The sequence below is a fragment of the Brassica rapa genome, chromosome A09, assembly GCF_000309985.2.
Source record: "Brassica rapa cultivar Chiifu-401-42 chromosome A09, CAAS_Brap_v3.01, whole genome shotgun sequence".
Classification (NCBI taxonomy): Eukaryota; Viridiplantae; Streptophyta; class Magnoliopsida; order Brassicales; family Brassicaceae; genus Brassica; species Brassica rapa.
This window is the reverse complement of record NC_024803.2, coordinates 14211241-14236433: the sequence shown is the minus strand read 5'-3', so window position 1 is coordinate 14236433 and position 25193 is coordinate 14211241. Positions and strand designations below refer to the sequence as shown.

Below are 25193 nucleotides of genomic sequence, written 5' to 3'. Positions count from 1 at the left end.
TAAAAATTTAAAATTAAAATTATAAAAATACTAAAATATATCTATTATATTTTAATTAATATTATAAAAATTTTAAACAAAAATATTTTATATAATTTTAAAAAATTTAAAACTATAACTTTCTAAATATAATTTTTATATTTATTATAATATTATAATTTTTGATATTTTGTAATTATATAAAATGTAATTCTCTTAAAACTGTTAGAAACCGCAACAATCCGCATCTGCAACCGTAACCGCGGAACGAGTCATCCCCTAAATCAAGCGTCTTTAACACTTGCGCAAATGCAAATATGCAATCAACTCATCAGAGACTTTTACAATGTCATACAGTAGTTGTTGGGCCCTTTATTCAAGCCCAATATCTTAAGAGAAAATAAAAAGAAAACATAAACATAGTACGACACTCGCACAACAAAGCTGGTCTTCGACTTTGATTAAACCATTACTGTGTTACACTTCTAAATCACCATTACAATCTGGAACTGAGATCGTCTTCCCTCTTAGTTTCATCAAATGCGTAAGAACCTCATTCATATCAGGCCTATCCTCAGGTCTAGAGCTTGTACAGTACAAACAAAGCTTCAACAAATCTTCAACAGCCTCTTCCTGCTTCCTAGTAACAATAGATAACCCAATCTCCGAATCAAGAACCCTGATCATCCCTTCCACTCCATCTCCAACCGCTTCCTCCACCAATTGACGCAGACTCACCCCTTGTGATTCTTCATCGATCACCGAAGTCGGTCTCCGTTTCGTCATCAGCTCCATCATCACAATCCCGAAGCTGAACACGTCCGCTTTCGTCGTCACTTTCCTCATATAAGCAAACTCTGTTCATTGAAGAAAAATAAAGAGTAAGTGAATCAATGGAGCCGGCCCTGGCCCTGGCCCAATAAAGCCCATCCTTCATTTTACCGGTCGTTTTGAAATTTCTCTAGTCTAGTGGTTTACTGTTCTCTATATTGTTCAAGAGGAGCTAGGTTCGAAGCTTCTTAAGCCACGTATGTTTTGGATTTTGAATTTTACCTGGAGCTAAGTACCCAATCGTCCCCTCGAAGGCTAACGTAGAAGCCGTAACGCTTCCATCTTCACGTAACCCTAGGATCCTCGCAGTCCCAAAATCGCTGACGTGAGCAACTCGATCTCCGTCGAGGAGTATATTCGCCGGCTTCAGATCGCAATGCACGATCGGGAATCCAAATCCAGAGTGAAGATAGTCGATTCCGCTAGCGATATCAACGCACAGATCGATTCTCTCGGTGAATCCTCCGATCTCTTCACCGGAGCCGTGAATCGCGTCCTCTAAGCTTCCTTTCTCCATGTACGGAAGCACCAATGCCTTCATCTTCCCGCTCTCCCAAGCGAACCCCAGGATCTTGACTAGGTTTCGATGCTTTAGCTGGCTTAGCGTTTTGGCTTCTGTGTAGAACCATTTATCTGATTCCGCGGAGAATTGCTTTAGGTTTAGGAGTTTTACTGCGATCGCTGTGTTGTCTTGGAGATGGCCTTTGTAGACTGTGCTTAAGCTGCTTGAGCCGATGATGTTGGCGCTGTTGAATGAGTCTGTTGCTTGTTCAAGCTCTTTTGGGTTGAATCTCTTTAGCTTCAGAGCTGAATCCAAATCCGGCATTGGAGATTCTGTTATAGTTTCAGTCTTTTTCTCCTTTTTTCTGCAGCAGGTGAGAATCAGGACAAGGAGTATGAGAAGAAGAACTGCGGCTGATACTAGAACAATCACGATGATTGCAGTTCTTTTGGAGAAGTGGCTTGACTTCTTCTTGGTTATCATACATGGCTTGAGAGGCTTCTTGCTGCCGCAGAGGTCTGTGTTTCCCATAAGATCATCTGCGTTGATGTCTTTGAACACGCCGGACTCAGGGACATGGCCTTTGAGGTGATTTGAAGCTAGTTTGAGATGTTTCAGCGTCGAAAGATTGGCGAGGCCCTCTGGGATTTCGCCTGTGAGATTGTTAGAAGAGAGATCCAGAGAGACTAGATGCGTCATGTTACCGAAGCTTTGAGGGATTCCACCAGAGAGACTGTTCCTTGAAAGGTTCAAGCTTTTGATCATATCCATGCCGCCTTGTTGGAAAACTTCATCTGGAATCTGGCCTGAGAGATTGTTTCTTGAAAAATCCAAGTAGTACACGTTTTTGCAGGCTTGTAAAGATCTTGGAATAGACCCAGAGAAGAGATTGTTTGAAAAGTCGATCTCTTGAACCATTTCTAGCTTTCCAAGCTCATTGGGGATGGTTCCTGACAATAAATTGTTTGAGAAGTTGAGGGTAAGCTGCAAGTTTCTCATCGAAGATATCAGCTCGCTAGGGATGGTTCCGGTGAGAAGATTGTCGGAGATATCCAATGTGTTGAGATGCGAAAGTGACTTGAGGCTTGCAGGGATAGACCCGTTGAACTTGTTTCCACGAAGACCCAAGTAGGTAAGAGATTCAAGCTTCGAGAACAAGACAGGAATTGGACCTGAGAAGTTGTTGTTGGACAGATAGAGCTCTGAGAGTTGCTTCATACCAAATATCTCTTCAGGAATTGGACCTTGGAGATAGTTTCTACCCAGCTCAAGCCCCTGCAGTAGAGTCAGACTTGATATCTCCCTCGGGATTCTTCCCGTGAAATGATTAGTGTGAAGTTGCAAGAGACTCAGCTCTCTGAGATTCCCTATCTCTCGAGGAATTGATCCAGTGAGAGAGTTAGAAGATAGCTGCAATATCCGTAGCTTCTGAAGCTTCCCAATGAATGGCTTGATTGCTCCTGTGAAGTTGTTCTGTGCCAGATTAAGAATTCCCAAGTCTGAACAGTTAAAGATATCATCCGGAATTTCGCCAGTAAACCGATTCGGCCCAAGAGAAAGTAATGTAAGATTCATCCGTCCTAAACCCCTAGGAATCTTGCCAGTCATCTGGTTATAAGACAGGTCCAAGACTTTAAGACTGGTGCAGTTACTTATGCTAGAAGGTATTGACCCGGTAAGAAGATTGTCGTGTGCAGAAAGGTTCCGAAGGTTTGTAAGAATCCCCAGATTCGCCGGGAGCTCACCGGAAATCGAATTGAATCCCATTGTTATCACTGTCAAGTTCTTCATGTTTGTGATTGACTGTGGAAACTCTCCTGTTAAGTTGTTGGAGTGAAGCGTAAGGACTTTAACTGACGTAAGGAAACCAATCTCTTCTGGTATCGGTCCAACCAACTGGTTCTCCGATAATCCCAAATTGGTTAACCTCGTTAACCGAAACAATGAGGATGGAATTGAAGAATTCAGCTTGTTTGTGTATAACCGGAGTGCCTCCAGCTGAACCAAATTCCCTAATTCAGCTGGTATTCCCCCGGTTAACTGGTTACCATACAGCTCAAGTTGGTTCAAGTTCGTGCAGTTTCCGATCTCAGCTGGTATCTCTCCTTCCAACAAGTTTTCAGCTAAAACTAGAGCTTGTAAGTTCGAGAGATTCCCTATCTCTCTGGGTATTTTACCGGTTAACTGGTTACTATCCAGGCTAAAATCCGTCAGATTAACCAAATTACCAATTGATATGGGAATCGAACCACTAAACCGGTTCAAGCCTGCTATAAAGATTTGGAGATGAACCAAATCTCCTAAGCATTCTGGTATCGTTCCGGTTAAGTTGTTGTTTTCAAATCCTACTAATTCCAAAGATATAGTTTTGCAGATTGCTTCAGGAACATCACCGGTCAACAAGTTATCCCTCAGATCAAGATACACAATATTCTTAAGCCTCCAAATCTCAGACGGAATTGAACCAGAGAAATAATTTAAGTAGAGAATGAGCTGGTTAAGCTCTGTTAAGTTCCCTATTTCTGACGGTATTTCGCCGGAGAAACTATTAGAAGTGAGATCAAGAACCTGGAGATAGGTGAGATTTGCTATGGCTGGAGACAGGATACCTTGAAGTTGCTTCTCCATCAAGGAAACGGAGACAACGTGACCGGTACGATCGCAGGTGATTCCGGTCCAACTGCAGTGTTGTACCAGACCGGTGGTGGTCCAGTCAGACAATATCCCTAAAGGGTCTTCGGAAATACCTTTCTTGAAGGATATTAAAGCTTCAATCTCTGGTACAAAATTCTGTTTCGCAAGTGATGAGCAAGAGAATACGAAGAAGAGAGTGAAGATCAAAGTTGTCTTTGAGAGTGAAGTCATGGTTTAGATGAGTTGAAAATGGCGAGAAAATATTATGACTTATGATATGAGATAATAGTCTATATATACACACTCAAAGTCGTGGGATTGTACATATGAACATGCTGTCAAGACGATATTAAATTTAAGGATCATATCACGGATGTGAAAAGGCCAAAACGCGATATATTTTTGGCAAGTCGCATTATAATATATAGTTCATGATAATTCGGCCAAGTTGCATATAAAGCCACTAAATGCATTCCCACTCTGCCACTCATACACTTTCTTAAAATGTACTATATCTTCGTTCAATTAATCTCGCTAATAAATCAATATTCTTCTGTAACAAACGTTATATTCAAATTTATATATTTTACTGCTAAAATGAAAACAATTGTATTTTGCTTGGTCGTTTAACTATACATACATACGAAAATATTCAGTATATATATCTTTGAAACCAGTACTGTTTGAAACTTGACATAGCTTTTTATAATATGTAGTGTATTTTGCTCAATTTATATAATAAGCGCGCGTCAACGCTTAGTCGCTTATATGAAAAAAACGAATGTGAACTGAATTTGGCAACTGAGAAAGACATGCCTTTTTGGTCTAAAGAGTAGCATCATTGAAACTTAAAACCATTGTGCGCAACATAGTGTTTGACTAGTTACTTTAACACAAAACAATTATCATCTTTTTTGTTTCTACAGAAATACATATATCCGGTTTTTAAGTATATATAATGTAATGCATTAACACGTCTTCTGAGTTCTGACTTGAAGAATCAAAAACCTAGTAGGCTGTATTAATAAGATATTTATATACTTTTTTTTTTACACAAGATATTTATATACAAGTAGTGTTTTTTTGGTATGGTATTCAAGTTTTGTTTTCTTATGAGCAATCTAATCTGTCAAGCATTTTAATTTATCTTTTTTTCAACACGGAAAAGAAAGGGAAAACAAAATTCGTCTCTCAAAGTTTTGTTATAATCTGAAATTTCTTATCGACATTTGTTTTCAGATAGATATGTACAACGATATTCTCTGATAATATACTTCTATTTATATATACATATTGAGTTATGAAAATAGTCAGGTACAATTGGTAACCATGTTTTAAAAAGAATTATGGTGAATTGTTTGTTTCTCCAATTTTACACTAATTAGGTTGAATTTTTAGTCAAATTATTAGTAGGTAGGTTCCACTGTATTTTTCTAAATTTTTTATGGAAGAATGAATTTATAAAGAAAAAAAAATCTTCTCCAATTTTGATGAAGAACAAAATGAACAGACATTCATATTTGTTGTTTCAATTCCTTAACTGAATTTTTGTTTATTTTTCCATTTATCTAACTACCACCAATTTGAAAGTTGAAGAAATAAGTTTTCTGAAAATGCAATTTTCTATTTCTTGTTTTTTAAGCTTTTACAATGTCTCAATACACACTTATATAGTAAATGATGAAAGCCCTAGTTCTCTATTGACGTGTCCTCATCCTTCTTCTCCTAGACATCCAAGGGCTTGAAATGAGTTGTACAGTTCAGGACCACTTCTCAGTTTAGTACACTCAGTCGCTATCCTTTTTCCTCTTCTCTTCTCTTCGCCAGCTCTGATTTTGTCTTCATCTGTTGTGACCGTTGAAGAGTTCCGTTGACTGGTCTTGGGTTGGGCCTGAACTAACTTCTTGGGCTCTATGATTTCCTCAAATGAAACTGCATCCTTTTGAGCTTGATGTTGTGACTTGTTGGTTACGTTGATACTCCCCTTCAAACTATGCGTGGGATGATAATCAACGTCTAGTTTGTACCTCAAACTCTGAAACGCAGCCGTCGGAAGGGACTTTGTAAATATGTCTGCTAACTGGAGCCGAGCAGGGATGTGTCTGACTACTAGTGATCCCAGAGCAACCCTCTCCCTAACGTAGTGATAGTCCGTTTCAAAGTGTTTTGTTCTTCGGTGAAAAGCTGGATTGGCTGTTAGGTAGATAGAAGAAAGGTTGTCTCCGAACAGTTGTGGAGTGACAGGCAGAGAGATTCCTAGTTCCTTGAGTAACATACTTATCCATGCCAGCTCTGAAGCGGTTTCAGATAGAGCTCTGTATTCGGCTTCTGTTGAGCTTTTAGACACTGTTGGTTGCTTCTTTGAAGACTATGAGATCAAGTTTTGCCCAAGGAACGTGCAGAACCCGCCTGTAGATCTTCGTGTTGATGGACATCCTGCCCAGTCGCTATCACTGTAGGCTCTCAGAGTACAATCAGTGTCACGAAGAAACGAGATTCCCATAGACAATGTCCCTTTCACATATCGCAAGATGCGTTTGAGGTTTGTGAAGTCTGAGACTGATGGAGCGTGCATCTTTTGGCAGACGTAGTTGACTGCGTATTGGATGTCTGGTCTGGTCAGTGTAAGATATTGCAATTTCCCAGCCAGACTCCTGAAGTAATGCGGATCAGTGAATGGAACGTTCTGTTCTGGAACGTTGTTTAGCTGTAGCGGAAGTGGCGTGCTGACTGGTGCACTCTGCTCCATACCAGCCACAGTAAGAAGATCAATAGCGTACTGCTCTTGAGTCAGAAATATTCCTTGATCGTGACATGAGGCTTGAATTCCCAAGAAATAATGCAGTTTTCCAAGATCCTTCATCATGAACCTAGCATTTAGTTCTTCCAGCAACTTCGTGAGAGTAGCAGAGCTGTTTCCAGTGATTGCCATGTCATCTACGTAGAGCAGCAGCATTATAATGTTTCCATCATGTGAGTAGATGAACAGTGAAGGGTCTTTTATGCTGCAGATGAAGCCAAATTCAATGAGAAAGTCACTGAATTTATTGAACCACGCCCGGGGAGATTGCTTCAAACCGTAGAGAGATTTGTGCAAGAGACATACATGATCAGGTCTTGTTTTATCAACGAAGCCTGCTGGTTGTCTCATATAAACCTTCTCTAGCAAGTCCCCATGCAAGAACGCATTTTTAACATCCATTTGCTTGACTTCCCATTTCATAATCGTTGCCAAATGTAAGACTATTCTCACTGTTGCCGTTCTGACCACTGGGCTGTAAGTTTCCAGATAATCTATTCCTTCTTCTTGATTGTTGCCTTGAGCAACAAGCCTCGCTCTTGGTGTTTCGACCGTTCCATCTGCGTTTAATTTGTTTCTGAATATCCACTGATTTCCAAGAACATGCATCTCAGGTGTGCAAGGAACAAGCGTCCATGTGTTTGTTACCATACACGTTGATATCTCATCCCCCATTGCGTTGTTCCATCTTGGATCTCTCAAAGCTGCAGCTACAGATGTTGGAACTGGAAGCGTATTTGGGGTTCGGTTTTCTTATTCCAGCTTTGGCTCTTGTTATCATTGAGTGTTGTGAAGTTTAAGCAGGAACATTTTGTTGTGGAGACAGAGCAGTCCGAACAGAACTACTTTCAATGGGGTTCGAGTTCAGATTACTTGCTGTAGAAGACGTCTCTGCTTCATTGCATCTTTGAGGTGGTAACGTTTGTAGTAACACATTGGATGATACTACAGGGCCTTCAGCGGTTGATGACTTGTTGGATTGTTCTGACTCTGAAGACATGAAGCTTCTTTGCCAGGCCCCCAACGAAGGAGTTACAATTTGAGGGTGAGCGTCTTTATAGATCGTCTCAAATGGGAAGCTGAGTTCATCAAATATGACGTGTCTGGATATGTACACACGACCCGTTGGAGGATATAAGCACCGGTATCCTTTGTATTTGTCGTTGTACCCGAGGAAGACGCAGCGAAGGGACCTGGGATCAAACTTTGTTGCTGCATAGTCTCTGAGCATCGGGTAGCAGGAGCATCCAAACGTTCTCAACGCTGAGTAGTCAGGAGCTTTGCCATGTAACACTTCGAAGGGGCTTCTCTTATCCTCTAACACCGAAGATGGGAGCAAGTTGATCAGAAAGTTCGCAGTATAGAACACTTCCACCCAGTATCTTTGTGGCGTTTTGCTCTGAAATAGCATGGTCAAGCTCAACTCTGTCAAGTGTCTGTGTTTTCTTTCAGCTAATCCGTTTTGTTGAGGAGTGTATGGGCAAGATACTAGTTGTTGGATCCCACAATCTTTCAGATGAGACAGGAACTTGTTGCTCATGAACTCTCCACCTCCGTCGCATTGGAACATGCTAATCTTAGTAGACAACTGGTTTTCAATCATCTTCTGAAACATAATGAAAGTGTTGTAGAAGTCTGACTTGGCCTTTAATGGAAATAGCCAGGAAAAGCGAGAGAAGTTGTCCACAAAAATTACATAGAAGCGGAATCCTTGATTAGATGTAACAGGTGAGGGACCCCAGAGATCACAATGAACTCTCTCTAGGGGTCTTGAAGCAACAAAACTAGAAGCTACAAACGGTAAACGACTACTTTTCCCTAGCTGACATGACTCGCATATCTTCAGAGAGCTTTTATTGACTGCAATAGACTTGATTTGATTCAGATACTTCAGAACTTGATCGTGAGGATGGCCCAGCCTCCTATGCCACACTTCATCGCTTGTTGAGATCTGTCTTGTTGAGTAGAGAGCTTGTGGCTTTGGAGACTTGAGACTGTAGAGACCTTCACGGGTGCTTCCTTGTCTCAGGACCCTTTTGGTTTGCTTGTCCTTAACAAACACTCGATTGTCATCAAATTCAAAAGAGCATGGATAATCATTTGTAAGCTTAGAGACAGACAGTAGGGATTTTGCGATTCCAGGACACACCAAAACATCTTTAAGAGGAAGAGAGGTACCTGAGGTTGAAGCGATGTCTGTGGAACCAACGTGAGTTATAGGCAGAAAGTTGCCATCTCCGATCATGACTGCATCATTACCTCTGTAAGGATGAGAGTTCGCAAGGTGGTGTGGAGAACTTGTTATGTGAGATGTAGCCGCTGAATCAGCAAACCATTCCGCACCCGCGTGATCTGTAACATCAGTAATGTGCATCGCTGCCATAGCCATTGGTAGTTCTTCCTCTTGGTAGCTGTTGTTGAATCTATGCCAACAGCGCATAGCGGTGTGTCCGTATCTTCCACAGATCTGGCAGGAAGGACGATCATCTGAAGAAACTGATGAAGCAGAGGAGCCGGAGCGAAATCCTGATGAGGAAAGTTGCTGGTGAAAGCCTCTTCCTCTTGTGGAAAAGTGACCGCGTCCTCTGCCTCTGCCGAATCGGCCGTTAGACTGGCCACGTCCTCTTGAGTTGTAGTAACTGGACTGAAAGTTTGATCTTTCCACGTTGAACGCAAGGTGTGGTGATACGTCAGAGGAAGTGTTGTATCGTTGAATACGAGCTTCATAGCTATGAAGACGTGGAAGAATGTCTTCAAGAGTGGGATCTGGCAGCATATCCACAGCTCCTTCAATGCTTGTTATGAGGGGCTCGTATTCTTTCCCCAGACCTTGTAATGTTGCAAAGATCTTCATGCGTTCTGTCACAGGACTCTCAATAGACGCGAGTTGGTCACATATGAGCTTTATGTCAGTCAAGTATTCTGTCATGGTCTTGGCTTGCTTTGAGACAGTTTGAAGTTTGCGTTGTAGCTCGAACAGGCGAGATGATGTTGGTCGGTTGTAGTGTTTGCCAAGAGTGACCCAGATCTGGTGAGATGTGCTACACGAGACGACTAGACTCTGAATGTCTTCGGAGAAAGACCCTAAAAGCCACGACTTTATGACCTGATCTGTTTGGAACCAGGTGTGGTGGTCTGGGTTTGAAACCGGAGTCGTAGTGCCGTTGATTCCCGGAACTGGTAATGTCGGAGTGGGCTGAGGTATCTCGCCGGTGACGAAACCGAGAAGTCTTTGACCATTAAGAAAAGCTTCAAACTGATTTTTCCATAGAAGATAGTTCCTCTCTGTGAGTTTTACTGTAACTGAGTTCACTATCTTGAGTGAAGGTGGATTGTAGAGTTCAAGAGCTTCCATGGTGCTCTGATACCATCAAAGTTGAAGAAATAAGTTTTTTGAAAATGCAATTTTCTATTTCTTGTTTCTTAAGTTTTTACAATGTCTCAATACACACTTATATAGTAAATGATGAAAGCCTTAGTTCTCTATTGACGTGTCCTCATCCTTCTTCTCCTAGACATCCAAGGGCTTGAAATGAGTTGTACAGTTCAGGACCACTTCTCAGTTTAGTACACTCAGTCGCTATCCTTTTTCCTCTTCTCTTCTCTTTGCCAGCTCTGATTTTGTCTTCATCTGTTGTGACCATTGAAGTGTTCCGTTGACTGGTCTTGGGTTGGGCCTGAACTAATTTCTTGGACTCTAGGATTTTCACAAATGAAACTGCATCGTTTTGAGCTTGATGTTGTGATTTGTTGGTTACGTTGATACAATTGAAGCCTTCAAGTTGTACTTCTTTCATATATACTTTCACCGCACAATTTTTTTACCTAATCTTTCTTTCTTTTTTGTTACATTTTAATATATCTTGCCTTGTTTAGTTATGGATAAAAATATAGTATTTTATTTTGTTTAGATATGTTATTGTTATTTTTGTCCAATGTAAAGGCCAAAATTATATATATATCTTTCAGTTGACACATCCACAATATATATGCTATTTTGAAACGAATTCAATTAATGGTCTCATATGGATCAAGGATTCATTCAAATACAATATGATGATATAGTCGATTTGGACAACCTGTATCCGGATACTATGCTTACTTGACATTGACCCATTAACAATACCACGTCTACATTCTACCGGATACTATGTTAATGCTTACTTGACTTTGACCCATTTAACTCCAATAATTATGCGGCGAAGTCAACAACGTCCACTGGAATAAAAAAAAAAAGATAAACAAAGGAGTCGGAAAAATTATGACAGCTGTGGGATTTGAACCCACGCCCTTTCGGACCAGAGCCTAAATCTGGCGCCTTAGACCACTCGGCCAAACTGTCATTTGTTGATTGTCTTCATTATATATTATATATTATTTTGTTGTGGAAATGGAGTTATCTTCCTAATTTGTTAACAATTCTTTATGCAACTCTCTTCTGTGTCTGAAACTGAGAGTGATACATCTGAATACTATATCAACAAATATACAAGTTATTCCGGAAGTTTGAATCATTTAGTAGTATTGCGTTAAAGTGATATTTTGAGATAAATATTGTTACATAGATTAAAAAATGGATGTGGAAGCTGATCCCCGTCAAGGCTCTCGTACCTTATTAAAAGCTGATTTAGATGCTCTACTCTCTTGTACAGAGCATGGTTTAGCTCTAAGGAATCTTGGAGACTAACTCGAACAGCCCAGCCAACAGTCGACTGGTACATAGGTATCAGGTTTCAATTCAACACCCCAAAATACTACCCCTTCATGGGTTGGATAGTTATCAAGAATAGGCTTACAACAGGTGACAGAATCTCCCACTAGAACATTGCAGCGACAAAAACTTTCCTCTCTGTTCTGCGATGCTCGAAACTCTAAACCACCTTTTCTTCCAATGGAGATTCTCAGAGGAGATATGGAGAAACGTTACTCAAAAGTTATTGTATATTGCAATACACTAGTGAATGGGATGAGGTCACTCGTCTTATCAATGATCAATCAAGGCAAAAAGTACATTTGTTCCTCCTCAGATACATGTTTCAGGAACAATTTGGTATAAAATACATTTAAGTAAAAAATGAAATAAAAGTAGGATAGGGTCATCTGGATCTTTTCCAAGATAAAAAAATCAGAAATATTACGAATCAAAAAACTAACTAATACCCTAAATTTTCCTATAAAAATATATGAATAACTTAAATACCAATAAGAAATAGGATAATCATACGATATATATATATATAGCTCAATAGATAAACATTATATATACTTATCAACGAACTTCTTTGGAAAGAGCCAGAGTGCCTCACGTCAGGACACCTAAGTTGATCATTGGAAACTGGAATCTGAAAACGCGCTTGGGATCAATGCCTGTTAATAACCAAAACACCCTCAACTACGGCTTGTATAAAACTCCTTCCTTCGTCTGCGAAGACTTCTATAACAAGAAACCATAAATAAAACGTAATAATCTAATTTCTTCTGTCTTCACAATTCGATTTCGAGAATCTCAAAACTAAAAGATGATGGGAAAGGGGAGCTTTTCGATATTCAAGACGAGGAAAGAAAGGACGAGGTGGAAATTTTTGGGACTTGGAGGGCTAAAGTGGAAGAGATTGAGTCTTAAGCTGTCGTTTCTCGACAGTTTGAGATTCAGAATCATGTCTATCATCGAAGCAATGGTTTTGGTTTCTAAGCTTGCTTTTTTCTTTCTTTGTTGCGGTTGCAAATTCTAACATGTCAGTATATTTTTTTTGGGTAAACTGTGATTCTTTTCTTTTGTATTCTTAGTTTATATAATGTAAATTTGATTCTAAGTATTTCAATTGAATACCGAAATTTTCTTCTACGTACGTTTCTGCTATTATGATTTTTACCCTGTTACTGTATTTAATGACTCAAATTTTCATTTTTTCCATCTTGGTATCTACAGAAGCATGTGTAAAGGTAGCAAACTTTGTAATGTGTAAATGTGTAATAAGCATGTGTAATAACCTGTTATGCTAAATGTGTTATCTATTTTCTAAATAAGCAAGAAATCACATACTAGTACTAAACTTTGTAATGTGCTGTGGAATCATTTTTATTTAATGTTGGAATTTTTTTATGTTTTCGACTTTCGTCCAGGTTCGTAAGTCCAAGCAAAGTACGTACGTATATACAAAAAGAAACGTGTCAATGTATTTTTATGTTCTAGAGATTTGACCTAATCTATACTATTACCAGATATTCTTTTTGTAACTGTAATATTACCAGAAATTCCTGCAGCTAAAATTTGCATTCTATCTTAAAAAGATTAATTAGGCGATCACGCTGTTAGTTAAATATATATGGAGAATATGCGTTTGGTATAGCTAGCTATCTGCAGAATAGAAGTGCAACATCAACAATTCATCATATTGGTCCAAGGTTAAAACGTTTTCTTTGTGGTAAAATTAGAATGTTTATCGTGATTCTTGAATGTCGAGGAAAGAATAAAGGTTCATAATGACAGTATGATGGGAATTAGTTGGGTTTCTAATTTTTTTTTGACATCAGTTGGGTTTCTATATTATATTTGATATTTAAGTTCAACTTAAATCAAGTTATAGTTATCATGTGATGATTCCAACAAACTCGAATCCAGTAGTTCTTGGTCTATAGATAAAATTTTATCAGTCGTTTCTCGCCACATCTTATTTTAGTACAAGTTGAGTCAATGCAATGTAGGATTGACAAAGTCGATGACGAGTTATGTTTGGTTGGGGTTCTTGGACTGTCTAGAACGTCTATATACCATAGTAGGGATGGGTACAAGTCGAGTAATGCCAGTATACTTGGTATTCGGCGTAGTTTGTACGAATATTAAAATTTTGGACTTGTACTTGATTTGTTAAAATCGAGTACTTGCAGTTTCAAGTACTTGCTAAAAAGAAGATCGACTTGCAAGTTATTTGTCTTGTTTTATTACTTATTACTTGTAATTGCTTTCAAGTTACTTGATAATTATTTGTTAAAATCGAGTACTTGCAGTTTTCTATGTTTTAGTTAATTCAAGAAATATAATATATAAAAAAACTTCAAAATGCTTATATGAATATATCACTTATATTTAATCCATTTATAAAAATTGAAATATAAACGAGTTATTTTACTATGATTTAGAAAAATGTTTCTTTGTTCATTAACAAGAACGAGTAACAAGCTAAATAATACCAAGTAATTACTTTTGTCTTAATACTTGTCTTGTATGTGTAAGTAATTAAATTAGAATATTTGATACTCGACTTGGTCAGATCATATACTCGATTTTACGGTTCAAGTACCAACAGGGGGTGAATCTAGACTTAAATTTTACTGGGTGCATAAAACTTGTAAACCAAATTAATGGGTGCAATAATAATGAATTTCCAGTTTATCTAATAATTTCCTCTCATTTACCTTGTATAATAATCAAATGTGAAAATTTAGTGGTTGCATAGGCACCCATAGTCTACTACTTAGTTTCGCCCTTTATACCGGTCAAGTAGCGAGTACGGAGAAAGTAACAAGTAAGTGTACCGCTAAATTATATATGTACATTGTCTAGAGGATTAAGGTATTGACTGGTTTTCCCGCTACCACCCGCAAACGCAGCTTTTGCGGTTGGTAGCGGTTGCTGGCGTTTTGCAACAATCGTTCAAACCGCTCTAAACCGCTCCAAATCGCTCCAAATCGCTCTGAACCTCATAAATTCAAAAGCTGGTTCCAGCTAGCGTTTGCGGTTGCGGGCGTTTGCGGGAGCATAAAAAAAATTTATTTTTTTTCCAAAACAATATAAATACAAAAATAAAAAAATTCAATAAAAAAATTAAACTGAAATTATAAAAATGCTAAAATATATCAATTAAATTTTAATTAATATTATAAAACTTTAAAATAAAAATATTTCTATATTTTAAAAAAATTTAAACTATAACTTTCTAAATATAAATTTTATATTTATTATAATATTATTATTTTTGATATTTTTATAATTGTATAAAATGTATATATTGTTAATTTATTATTTAACTGCTGCTGCATTTGGTAGTTAACCAGTCATAAGTATCCCGCAAACGCACAAATTTCTAACCGCATAACCAGTCGTACAAATCTCTTAAAACCGCTAGAAACCGCAACCACCCGCATCCGCAAACTCCCGCAACCGCAACCGCAACCGCTGCGGTTAAACCAGTCAGGCCCTAAATCGTTCCTTGTCTCCTATATATGCCCAAGGTCCTCTTTCAGTTACAGTCTAAACTGAAAATTAGCACTATTCTTTTGTGATAAACAGTCAGACAATAAAGATGATACAAAAGTGTTTAACAAGAATAGTTGCCATAAATTCGCACCAGTTATAATCATATTCTCGATTGTTTGTTCCTGTTTCCTTTTATATCCATGCTTACATTTTTGCTCTCCAAATTAACGCTTAACGTAATTTTTAATCAAAACTCACTTGTTGAATGTAAACTTAACGTCGACGAAGTAAGTACGGAGTCTTATTCAGTAAAAACCTGAAAAACAATCTAATGATAGATGATCTATCAACAAATATGTTTTGCACTGTATAAATAAAGATAAAGACGGAGAAAATTCACTTGATAATTTGCAGAATCAATAAAATGTTCGAAATAAACATACATGCCACTGGACGAAGATGGGATCCATAGGCTGATGTAGGACATGACACTACAAGAAAACAGCAGCATACTGAGGGAAAAAATCATCGGTATGTCGTCGGAATAACGCGATTCCGACAACATACCGACGAAAAAAATCCTCGGAAATAACTCCTCGGAAATTAATTTTTTCTCGGAAATCCCTCGGAAATTTCCGACGGAATTCCGATGAAATCAATTTCCGAGGAAACTCCGAAGACCACCACTTCGTAGGAAAGTCCTCGGAATATTCCGAGACAGATGTCGTCGGAATATCCCGAGGGATACACTTCCTCGGAATATTTCCAAAATTAAAAAAAAATTATAAATTTATTTTTTAAAATTGAAATTCGAAAATATAAAATTAAAATTGAAATAGAAAACATATTTAAAATACAAAAAATAATAAAATAGTTTTTATAAATAAAAAATGCTTTATAAATACAAAATTAGTTTTAATAAATATAAATATTTTTATAAATATGAAATCATCTTTTTATAAATACAAAATAGTTTTTATAAATACAAAAAATAATAAAATAGTGTTTATAAATCAAAAAAATGTTTTATCAATAAAAAATTAGTTTTAATAAATATAAATATTTTTATAGATATGAAATCATCTTTTTATAAATACAAAATAGTTTTTATAAATACAAAAAATAATAAAATAGTGTTTATAAATCAAAAAAATGTTTTATAAATACAAAATTAGTTTTAAAATATATAAATATTTTTATAGATATGAAATCATCTTTTTATAAATACAAAATAGTTTTTATAAATACAAAAAATAATAAAATAGTGTTTATAAATCAAAAAAAGTTTTATAAATACAAAATTAGTTTTATAAATATAATTTTTTTTATAGATATGAAATCATCTTTTTATAAATTCAAAATAGTTTTTATAAATACAAAAAATAATAAAATAGTGTTTATAAATCAAAAAATGTTTTATAAATACAAAATTAGTTTTAAAATATGAAATCATCTTTTATAAATCCAAAAATCGAATTTATATACAAAAAACGTTTTGTATATTTAAAAATAGTTTTTATAAATACAAAAATAAAAAATAGTGTTTATAAATCAAAAAAATGTTTTATAAATACAAAATTAGTTTTAATAAATATAAATATTTTTATAAATATGAAATCATCTTTTATAAATCCAAAAATCAAATTTATGTACAAAAAACGTTTTGTAAAATCAAATTTATATAGAAAAAACGTTTTGTAAATACAAAAATAATAAACAATTTATAAAAAAGTTCTAAATCAATTCAACACAACCAAATCACAATTCTAAACCTATTACACAACAAATCACAATCCTACCCAATCACCCTAATAAAAATCTATCAAAAAACTTCTAAAATCATCAAATCTACTTAAAAACCTAACAAATAGGACCTAAGAGAGTGGGATAGGGTCCTTACATGATTTGTAAGGGAATGGAGAGGATTCGCCGGAGAGATCGTCGCGAGAGAAGGTGGAGAACGCCGGAAGGAGAGAGAGATCGCCGGAGAGGAAGAAGAGAGAAATGGGGAAGAAGATGCGTTTCGAGTTTATAAAACCTAGGGTCCGACGGATATTTTCCGTCGGAATTCCTTTAGTATTTTCAATTTCAATTTTCGCGAAATATTTGGCGGCTTGTTTGCCCGGTTAAATGAAAATATTCCGAGGAAATTCCGAAGGCCACTTAAATATCCGTCGGAATTTCCTCGGAATATTTTCATTAATTCGAGGAAAAAGAATATCCTGTGCATGTATTTCTATTAATTTATATTGTTCCTCGGAATTTCCTTGGAATATTCCGAGGAAATTCCGAGGAACACATGTTTGGGGTTTCAAAACATCAAATTTTTTTGCCCTATATCATTTCTTATACAAATGCAATGCATACCATTGAGGAATCTTTGTATAGATGATCATAAACCATGAAATAACAAAATTTCAAAACGAATTATAAGTATTCCCTTTACCATTCATTAAAGTGTATAAGTGTTTCTCTTATGTTGTGGGGATTTCGTTCATACAATCGGAAAAATGTTATATAAGTGTTTCACTTAAACAAATTTTTGACTTCATAATCAGTCTAAGACACTTAATAGGGGTTATATAAGTGTTATTCAAACCGCAAAACGTTGTTTTCGGTTTAAAAACCCTACTTCCTCGGAAAAGCCTCAGAATATTCCGAGGCTTTTCCGAGGAAACAGAAACCCTAAAAGCAAAGCCCTGAATCGTCGGAAAAGTCTCGGACTATGCCGAGGAAATTCCGAGGAAATACCTAAATCCTATTATCCCTCGGAATTTCTTCGGATATTCGTCGGTGTTTTCCGAAGAATATGATATCCTCGGTATTTCATCGGTATATTCCAAGGAAATTCGTCGGAATATTCCGAAGATCTCATTTTCTGTCAGAATGTCCGTCAGAATTACGCTGTTTTCTTGTAGTGTGAAAACCTGCGGACCGTAGTGACCTAAGTGTTACATAACGTTTATAGCATTACATATGGCAAACATATTATATAAAAATAAATAAAAATGTAGTATTAAATATATTCGCATGTTAACAAAAATGCGAGGATAAAAGTTGCGTTGATGAAACATTGAGACCTCCGTTAGTATTGACAATTTGTACATTATTCCATTCGTTTCAGTTTAATTGACGTTGTAGATTACAATTTTTCGTTTCAAAATAAATGTCGTTTTATAAATTTAATGCAAAATTACTAATAATATATTTTAATTTATTTTTCTGTTGGTTGAAATATGGTTAGGTGTATAAGTAATTGCGTTTTTATTTTGTAAATATGTAAAATTAATATTTTCTTAATCTATGTGCATTAACCTGAAAAAAAGAATGAATATCATTCAAACAAGTAGGTGTAACGCGTTAGAAGACTAAAACATTTTGTACGAAATATAAGATTTTGAAAAAGAAGAACATAGGTGTTGAACAACTAATACTGACTATCTACTCACACAATTCATTGTTGAATTGACCATTTGAGGTTAATGCATCCACGTTAGTAACTGTTCGCCTACCTTACCATGCATCTCTATTAAATTGTATTTCGAGTTTTATATCTGGTTACTTGTCAATTTGTTTATATTTTAAAAACTTTAATAACTATAAGTGTTTTCGATCCAAAATAAAATAGTCAGATTTGAAAATTTTATGCTCAATTTTGAATTGTCTTATTTTACGGGAGGTTGTAAGCATTTAGGGGCTTTTTGATAAGTCGAGCCAAGTGGCATTTCTTTTCTACATCACAGTATCAAATTTTTTCATTTTTTTTGTTCAACAGCTCGTCTGCAATGTTTTACTGAGATTAATAGATTAGCAGACCCTGTTAAAAATAAAGATAAACTGAGATCAAATTTATATGAAATGCTATGTACAAATCTTCGTAGATGCAACATAATTACTCAATTAATTTCAAAGTAAACAATTAGACACCATTTGTATTATTTCCTTCCCAGTATTGTAATCCCGTTCAAATGAAAACGTACGTTCAGATTTGTGTTTTGTGTGGAAGTTCAGATTCATGTAGCGATATAAATGAAATTAAAATGATTTAGAAAATGAACCCTCAACTATTTATCCATCCATAATTAAACCCTCAAGTATTTTTGTAATGGAACAAATCATTAACTAAAATCTGTTACAAAAGTTGACTTCTGTCTGTACAAACGTTTATAACCTAACATTTTTTCCTCTTTATACCATTTAAATGAAATAAAATAAGAATGCATTAAAAACAAAAAAAAACAATAATGCATCTACTAAAATAATATACGAGCAAAAAATTTATCAAAAACTACAAAATATTTGTTTTCTTTTTAATTTTCATTTCTCGTAAAAATATTTAAAAATAATTGAAATTACAATGTTTGTAACAAGTTAAGAGTTAAATCTAAAATAAACTAAAAGTAAAACATCAAAATTGTAATAGGTTATCGATAACAAACATAAAATGATACCAAATCATATCATCTAATAAAAATTGAAAACCTACTTTTTGGTTTGGAACACAACACAGATTTTAATAATATAAATTTTTAAAAAATCTAAAATTTTTTTACTAAATTTGTCTGGTGGTTTAACTGATAGCGGAATTGCGGGGTTTAGTGATTTTTACAGAATTTATCACTTTTAAATTATAAATATTTTTTAAAACTCAAATTGGATTACTTATCGGATAACTGATGAGTTTTCCAAGTCAGGTGTAAAAATACTGCTAGCAACCAAACTATGTGTGCTTTAAATAAAAAACTTGTTGTTTATGTGCTAAGACCATGATTATCGCTTGGGTCCTTAAGTTTTGTTTTTTTTTTCTTTTTTTTTTGTTTTCTAAAAAAAAGTATATATATATAAAATAAACCAATCGTGGATTGCCACGTGTCGGTGGGGCCCGCTAACAGTGCCAAAACCCTTCAATTACTGATCCTTATTTGGGGATTTTAGGGAGTAGTTTTTAAATTTTTGTGGGACCCACGCGTCAGTGGGCCCACATTTTATCAAAAAACCTCTCTAAGAACCTTGGGATGTTCATGCTCTAAGCCTTGTCGTTTTTCTATTCAAATGGTAAAAGGCAAAAAAAATGTTTGGGTTTAAACATCGGTTAAAACGGTGGGTCGATTTTTCTAACAGGCTTTACTTAAGGATTTATTTCATTGTAAAAATATTTGAGGGTTTAAATATGGATGTGTCAATAGTTGAGGGTTTATTCCATTAGTCCCTAAAAGTAACTATTTTATAGTCTACATAATCCGAATCGCCAAAACCAAACAAAAAATTGTATCTCAGCGCTACAACCGTAAACATATTTAATGATTTTATTTGTTTGGTCATAATAGGTAGTCTGCCCATCTTTTCCTTATGTTTTTTACAATTTTTTCTTATTTTTCAGATTATTATATCTATGTTTTTCATTTTCCCCTCATAAAAATAGATCCATAGATTTTATATGTATATTTTGTGTGTTTAATTGTGAGATTCGAAATTAAACTATATATTTAATTAATGTGATTGTTTTTCTATAACAATGTATCTCATTTATTAGCAAAACATAGACCGCCGAATGGTTGTTTCTATAGTGATTGTATACATCCACCATTATGCAGTACCGTCTTAACTAATATAATAACCATGGGCGAAACACAAAATATAAATCATTTTATAAATATTTTCTATATTTTTTCATTTCTATATTTTTTTTTTAATTTGAGCTCTAAAAGTTGGGACAGATAAAAAAAACTATCTCAAAACTAATTGTGAAAATATAGTTTTTTTATGTTTTGAATAGACCTTTAAAACAACAAAAAAAAATTATAGACCCATGGACCCATGACAAATGTCCATATTGCCATGGGTGAGAGCCGGCGTTTCCATTATGGCTAACTCCAAACTCGATTCAGATAATCAACTTTTGAAATAAATAAATGTTAAGTTTGTCGGAAAAAAAAAATCAAATGCAAGACATAATTTTGTATTTGACACTAAACTCAAGACCTAATAAATAATTTTAAGAATAAAACTAACTAAATTATGAATGAAATTTTAAAATTGATAAAAAATAATTTTAAATGAAACATTTAATTAGTTTCAAATTTCAGAAAACAGATTTACATTAAAACTAAAATTAAAATATTAAGGATATTTATAATTTAGTTTATTTTATTCTAAAATTTAAAAGGAAATTATAAATTTTTATAGGTTTTTTTCAATTTATAGGTTTTTTAATTTTCTTTCAACTTATTAATATTTTTGGTTAAAATAAGCATAGTTTAAGTATTAAAATGAATACATTAAAAAAGTTAGTATGTTAAAGTGAACAAACAAATTAGCTAAAGTATTAATCTGGATAAAAAAATGTCAAAATGTAGTTGGAGTATTTTTTTAGTTTTTTATGAAATTTTTCCAAGGAGAATGAGAGCTATTCCAATAAAATTTGTAAGACAAATATAGTACTCCCTCCGTTTTATTTTAAGTGTTGTTTTAGGTTTGTGCACATAGATTAATGAAACAATTAAGTATATTTTCTATATATAAACACCATTACCTATACACATAACCATATTTCAACCAATAGAAAAATAAATTACTGAATAAATTAATAAATTTTGCATTGAAAATCGAAAATGACACTTATTTTATAACGAAAAAATATTTCTGCAACGACACTAAATATGAAACAAAGGGAGTATTAGGTAAAAGCATGTTTCCACAATTGACAAAAAAAATAATCCAATCCAATCATATTTATTCCAGACATAAAATTTCTTCTATTCTTTACAAATCAAATTGTAAAAAAAAAATTGGGAATTTTTTTTAACTAAATTTTCTTAACTTTTTTTCATATCCAAATATGTTTTGTCACTCAATTTAATACTTAAAATATTTATTTTATTCATTCAAACTGTATCTATTTTAATTAAAATATTAATTATTTTATTTGAAATTTAAAAATTCTCTAAAAGTCAAACAAAAGACTTTTTTTTTACTTTTTTAAAAATATTAGAAATTAAAGTAACTAACTTGTAAATAAAATTTAAAAATTTGAGAAACTTAGTTATGGATAAGAAAATAAATTAGATTTAAATGTCAAAAAGTAAATTACCTTTGATAATAAGACTATAGCTCAAATTATTTTACACATTATCTGCAATTTATTTCACTTTATTCTTAAAACTTAAAATTAAATTAACAAATTTTAAGGTATTTTATTGCATTCTGGAGATTTTTAAATTTTGTAAAAAATTTATTAAAATTTTGATTTAAATAAACACCGTTTGAGTATAAAATAATCACAAATTTGAAATTACTGTATAAAATAAAAAAAATATTTAGTTACAGACTTACAGTATTAAATGAGGTAGCAAAAATATAGGTATTAAAAGATTTAATCAACTTTTGTTGATGTATTTTTATGAAACTTTTCCCAAAAAACAATTTAACTATATATGCCGAAACTAAAATAGTTGTAAATATAAAGGGAGTAAAAGAAAAACAAAAGTTACTTTCTTGTGAATTTATAAATCTGACGAACTCAAAATCTCTTTCCTCCCAAACAAACGCACACCATTTCCACAAACATCGTACTTATCGCCTTCTCTCTCTCTGAATCCGCCATGCAAGCTCTTCAATCCTCCTCCCTCCGTGCCTCCCCACCGAACCCACTCCTCAAACCTTCGAATCGTCAATCTCACCAAATCACCAATGCGAGACATCCCACCAGGAGACGCACATTCATCTCCGCTTCAGCCGCCGTCTCCGCTCCCAAACGCGAAACGGATCCGAAGAAACGCGTCGTGATCACCGGAATGGGACTCGTCTCCGTCTTCGGGAACGACGTCGACGCTTACTACGAGACACTGCTCTCCGGCGAGAGTGGGATCAGCTTGATTGATCGATTCGATGCTTCCAAGTTCCCGACTCGATTCGGTGGCCAGATCCGTGGGTTTAGCTCTGAGGGTTACATCGATGGGAAGAACGAGCGGAGGCTTGATGATTGTCTGAAGTATTGCATTGTGGCTGGGAAGAAGGCTCTTGAAAGTGCTAATCTTGGTGGTGATAAGCTTAACACGGTACAACACTCTCTTAGTTTGAATCAAAGTTCAAAACTTTATGTCTGAATCTAAGATTATTCAGTTTAAAGGTTTAATCTTTACACATGAAGTTGATTTCTCTCTGATGGGTTTAACACATTACTTGTCTTAGTATATAACATCACTGGTTCTGGGTGTTCTTGTAGATTGGTAAAGTTCAAAACTTTATGATTGATTTGAAGATTGTTGAGTTTAAAGGTTTAATCTTTGAACATGAACTTGATTTCTCTCTGATGGGTTTAACTTAGGCGTCCGTCTATGCTTTAAACCAGACTTAAAATAAACTATTTTTCTTGGAACGATTTTATAAGAGATCGGTATGGGGGCATAGGTGCCCTCCTAACCAATAATCTCCTATAAATCTCTTAATTGCCGCCTAGCGATTTTTTGAACATTGTGTTTAATACATTAATTGTCTTAGATTGTTTACTGGTTTGGGTGTTCTTTGTAGATTGATAAGCAGAGAGCTGGAGTACTAGTGGGGACTGGTATGGGTGGTTTGACTGTGTTTTCAGACGGAGTTCAAGCTCTTATTGAGAAAGGTCACAGGAGGATATCTCCGTTTTTTATTCCTTATGCAATCACAAACATGGGTTCTGCTTTGCTGGCGATTGATCTTGGTCTCATGGGTCCTAACTACTCGATCTCTACCGCTTGTGCCACCTCTAACTACTGCTTTTACGCCGCTGCCAACCACATTCGCCGTGGGGAAGCTGATATGATGATTGCTGGTGGAACCGAGGCTGCCATTATTCCTATTGGTCTGGGAGGTTTCGTTGCTTGCAGGGCGCTTTCGCAGAGGAATAATGACCCGAAAACCGCTTCGAGGCCATGGGATAAACAGAGAGATGGCTTTGTAATGGGTGAAGGAGCTGGTGTTCTGGTATGGTTAAGAAAACTCCTAGTACTCTCTCAAAGATTGTGTTAATTTATTTTATGCTCTAATAGGTGATGGAAAGCTTGGAACATGCGATGAAGCGTGGTGCTCCAATTGTAGCAGAATATCTTGGAGGTGCTGTCAACTGTGATGCTCATCATATGACTGATCCAAGAGCTGACGGGCTTGGTGTCTCTTCATGCATTGAGAGCTGCCTTGAAGATGCTGGTGTTTCACCCGAGGAGGTAACTTTTCATTCTCCCATACCTTACTACTTTTAAATTTCTACTTATATTCATAGCTTGTGGTTTTGCTTAAACGTTTTTTCAGGTAAATTACATCAATGCGCATGCAACTTCCACACTTGCTGGTGATCTTGCTGAGATTAATGCCATTAAAAAGGTATTCAAGAGCACTGCTGGGATCAAAATCAATGCCACAAAGGTTCGTCTTCAACGCTCCATCTACCTAATACCCGCTATTTTTGTATGTTCTTGCTTTGCATTTACTAGACATGACAGTTTTGTGAATGTATCATGTTTACAGTCTATGATAGGTCACTGCCTCGGTGCAGCTGGAGGTCTTGAAGCCATTGCGACCGTGAAGGCTATCAACACTGGATGGCTTCATCCCTCAATCAACCAATTTGTACGTTTAATAAACAAAATCTTTCACAAGTTTTAACATAATCCATAGCAAGAACCGAATAATAAGCTTTTCTTTGTTGTAGATTCTTAATACTATTTTTCTTATTGTAGAACCCAGAACCAGCCGTGGACTTTGACACGGTCGCAAACGAGAAGAAGCCGCACGAGGTGAACGTTGGTAAGTGACGACTGCCCTTGTTGTCATTGTCTTAAACGGACGATGGTGTATCTGATAATGTATGTCTTTTTCTTTTGGTGCAGCCATATCAAATTCGTTTGGGTTCGGTGGACATAACTCAGTTGTCGCCTTCTCTGCCTTCACACCCTGATTCCTTCAAGACCCTTTTGTATTTTCTTCTCCAACTGTTACATCACCACCATCATTCATCAGGCATCATCTTCCTTGAGCTTCTTGGTTCCACGAGTTTGAGCTCTTTCGTTGGCGTTTTACGTTCCGTTCAACATTGTTCATTGAGATTTCAAATTTTGCTTCTCAATCGTAAGAAATGTTTGTATCTGTATCTGAGTTCGTTTCATATTTGTCTAATTTATAAACAGAACCAATAATCTTGTAGCAATGATGTTATTCTCAGAAAGGAGTTCTCAATCTTTTTTTTTTGCATTCTCTTTTGTATGACTTTTGTCGGC

The 25193-nt window shown here is 35.4% G+C and overlaps 4 protein-coding genes and 1 non-coding gene across 5 annotated transcripts; 2 read left to right on the top strand and 3 right to left on the bottom strand.

Annotated features, from left to right (window-relative positions):
• Positions 1-259: 259 nt before the first annotated feature.
• Positions 260-4770, bottom strand: LOC103839616 (LRR receptor-like serine/threonine-protein kinase FLS2). The gene is made up of 2 exons (XM_009116113.3): positions 1033-4770; positions 260-836 (listed from the first exon to the last, which is right to left on the bottom strand). The coding sequence occupies exons 1-2, from the start codon at positions 4175-4177 to the stop codon at positions 457-459; spliced, it is 3525 nt and encodes a 1174-aa protein (XP_009114361.1). The 5' UTR covers positions 4178-4770; the 3' UTR covers positions 260-456.
• A 235-nt stretch (positions 4771-5005) lies between these two features.
• LOC117128479 (uncharacterized mitochondrial protein AtMg00810-like) lies at positions 5006-7470 on the bottom strand. Its single transcript, XM_033280952.1, has one exon. It carries the CDS (start codon positions 7419-7421, stop codon positions 6315-6317), a length of 1107 nt encoding a protein of 368 aa, XP_033136843.1. The 5' UTR covers positions 7422-7470; the 3' UTR covers positions 5006-6314.
• A 3538-nt stretch (positions 7471-11008) lies between these two features.
• Positions 11009-11088, bottom strand: TRNAL-UAG. The gene has a single exon. It is a non-coding gene; the product is annotated as a tRNA-Leu (tRNA).
• Positions 11089-12189: 1101 nt separating this feature from the next.
• Positions 12190-12576, top strand: LOC103839617. The gene has a single exon (XM_033281007.1). The coding sequence runs from the start codon at positions 12266-12268 to the stop codon at positions 12476-12478; it is 213 nt and encodes a 70-aa protein (XP_033136898.1). The 5' UTR covers positions 12190-12265; the 3' UTR covers positions 12479-12576.
• Positions 12577-22445: 9869 nt separating this feature from the next.
• On the top strand, positions 22446-25167 carry LOC103839618 (3-oxoacyl-[acyl-carrier-protein] synthase I, chloroplastic). Its single transcript, XM_009116116.3, has 7 exons — positions 22446-23000; positions 23473-23904; positions 23970-24143; positions 24229-24342; positions 24445-24546; positions 24657-24723; positions 24807-25167. Exons 1-7 carry the CDS (start codon positions 22545-22547, stop codon positions 24872-24874), a joined length of 1413 nt encoding a protein of 470 aa, XP_009114364.1. The 5' UTR covers positions 22446-22544; the 3' UTR covers positions 24875-25167.
• Positions 25168-25193: the final 26 nt, after the last annotated feature.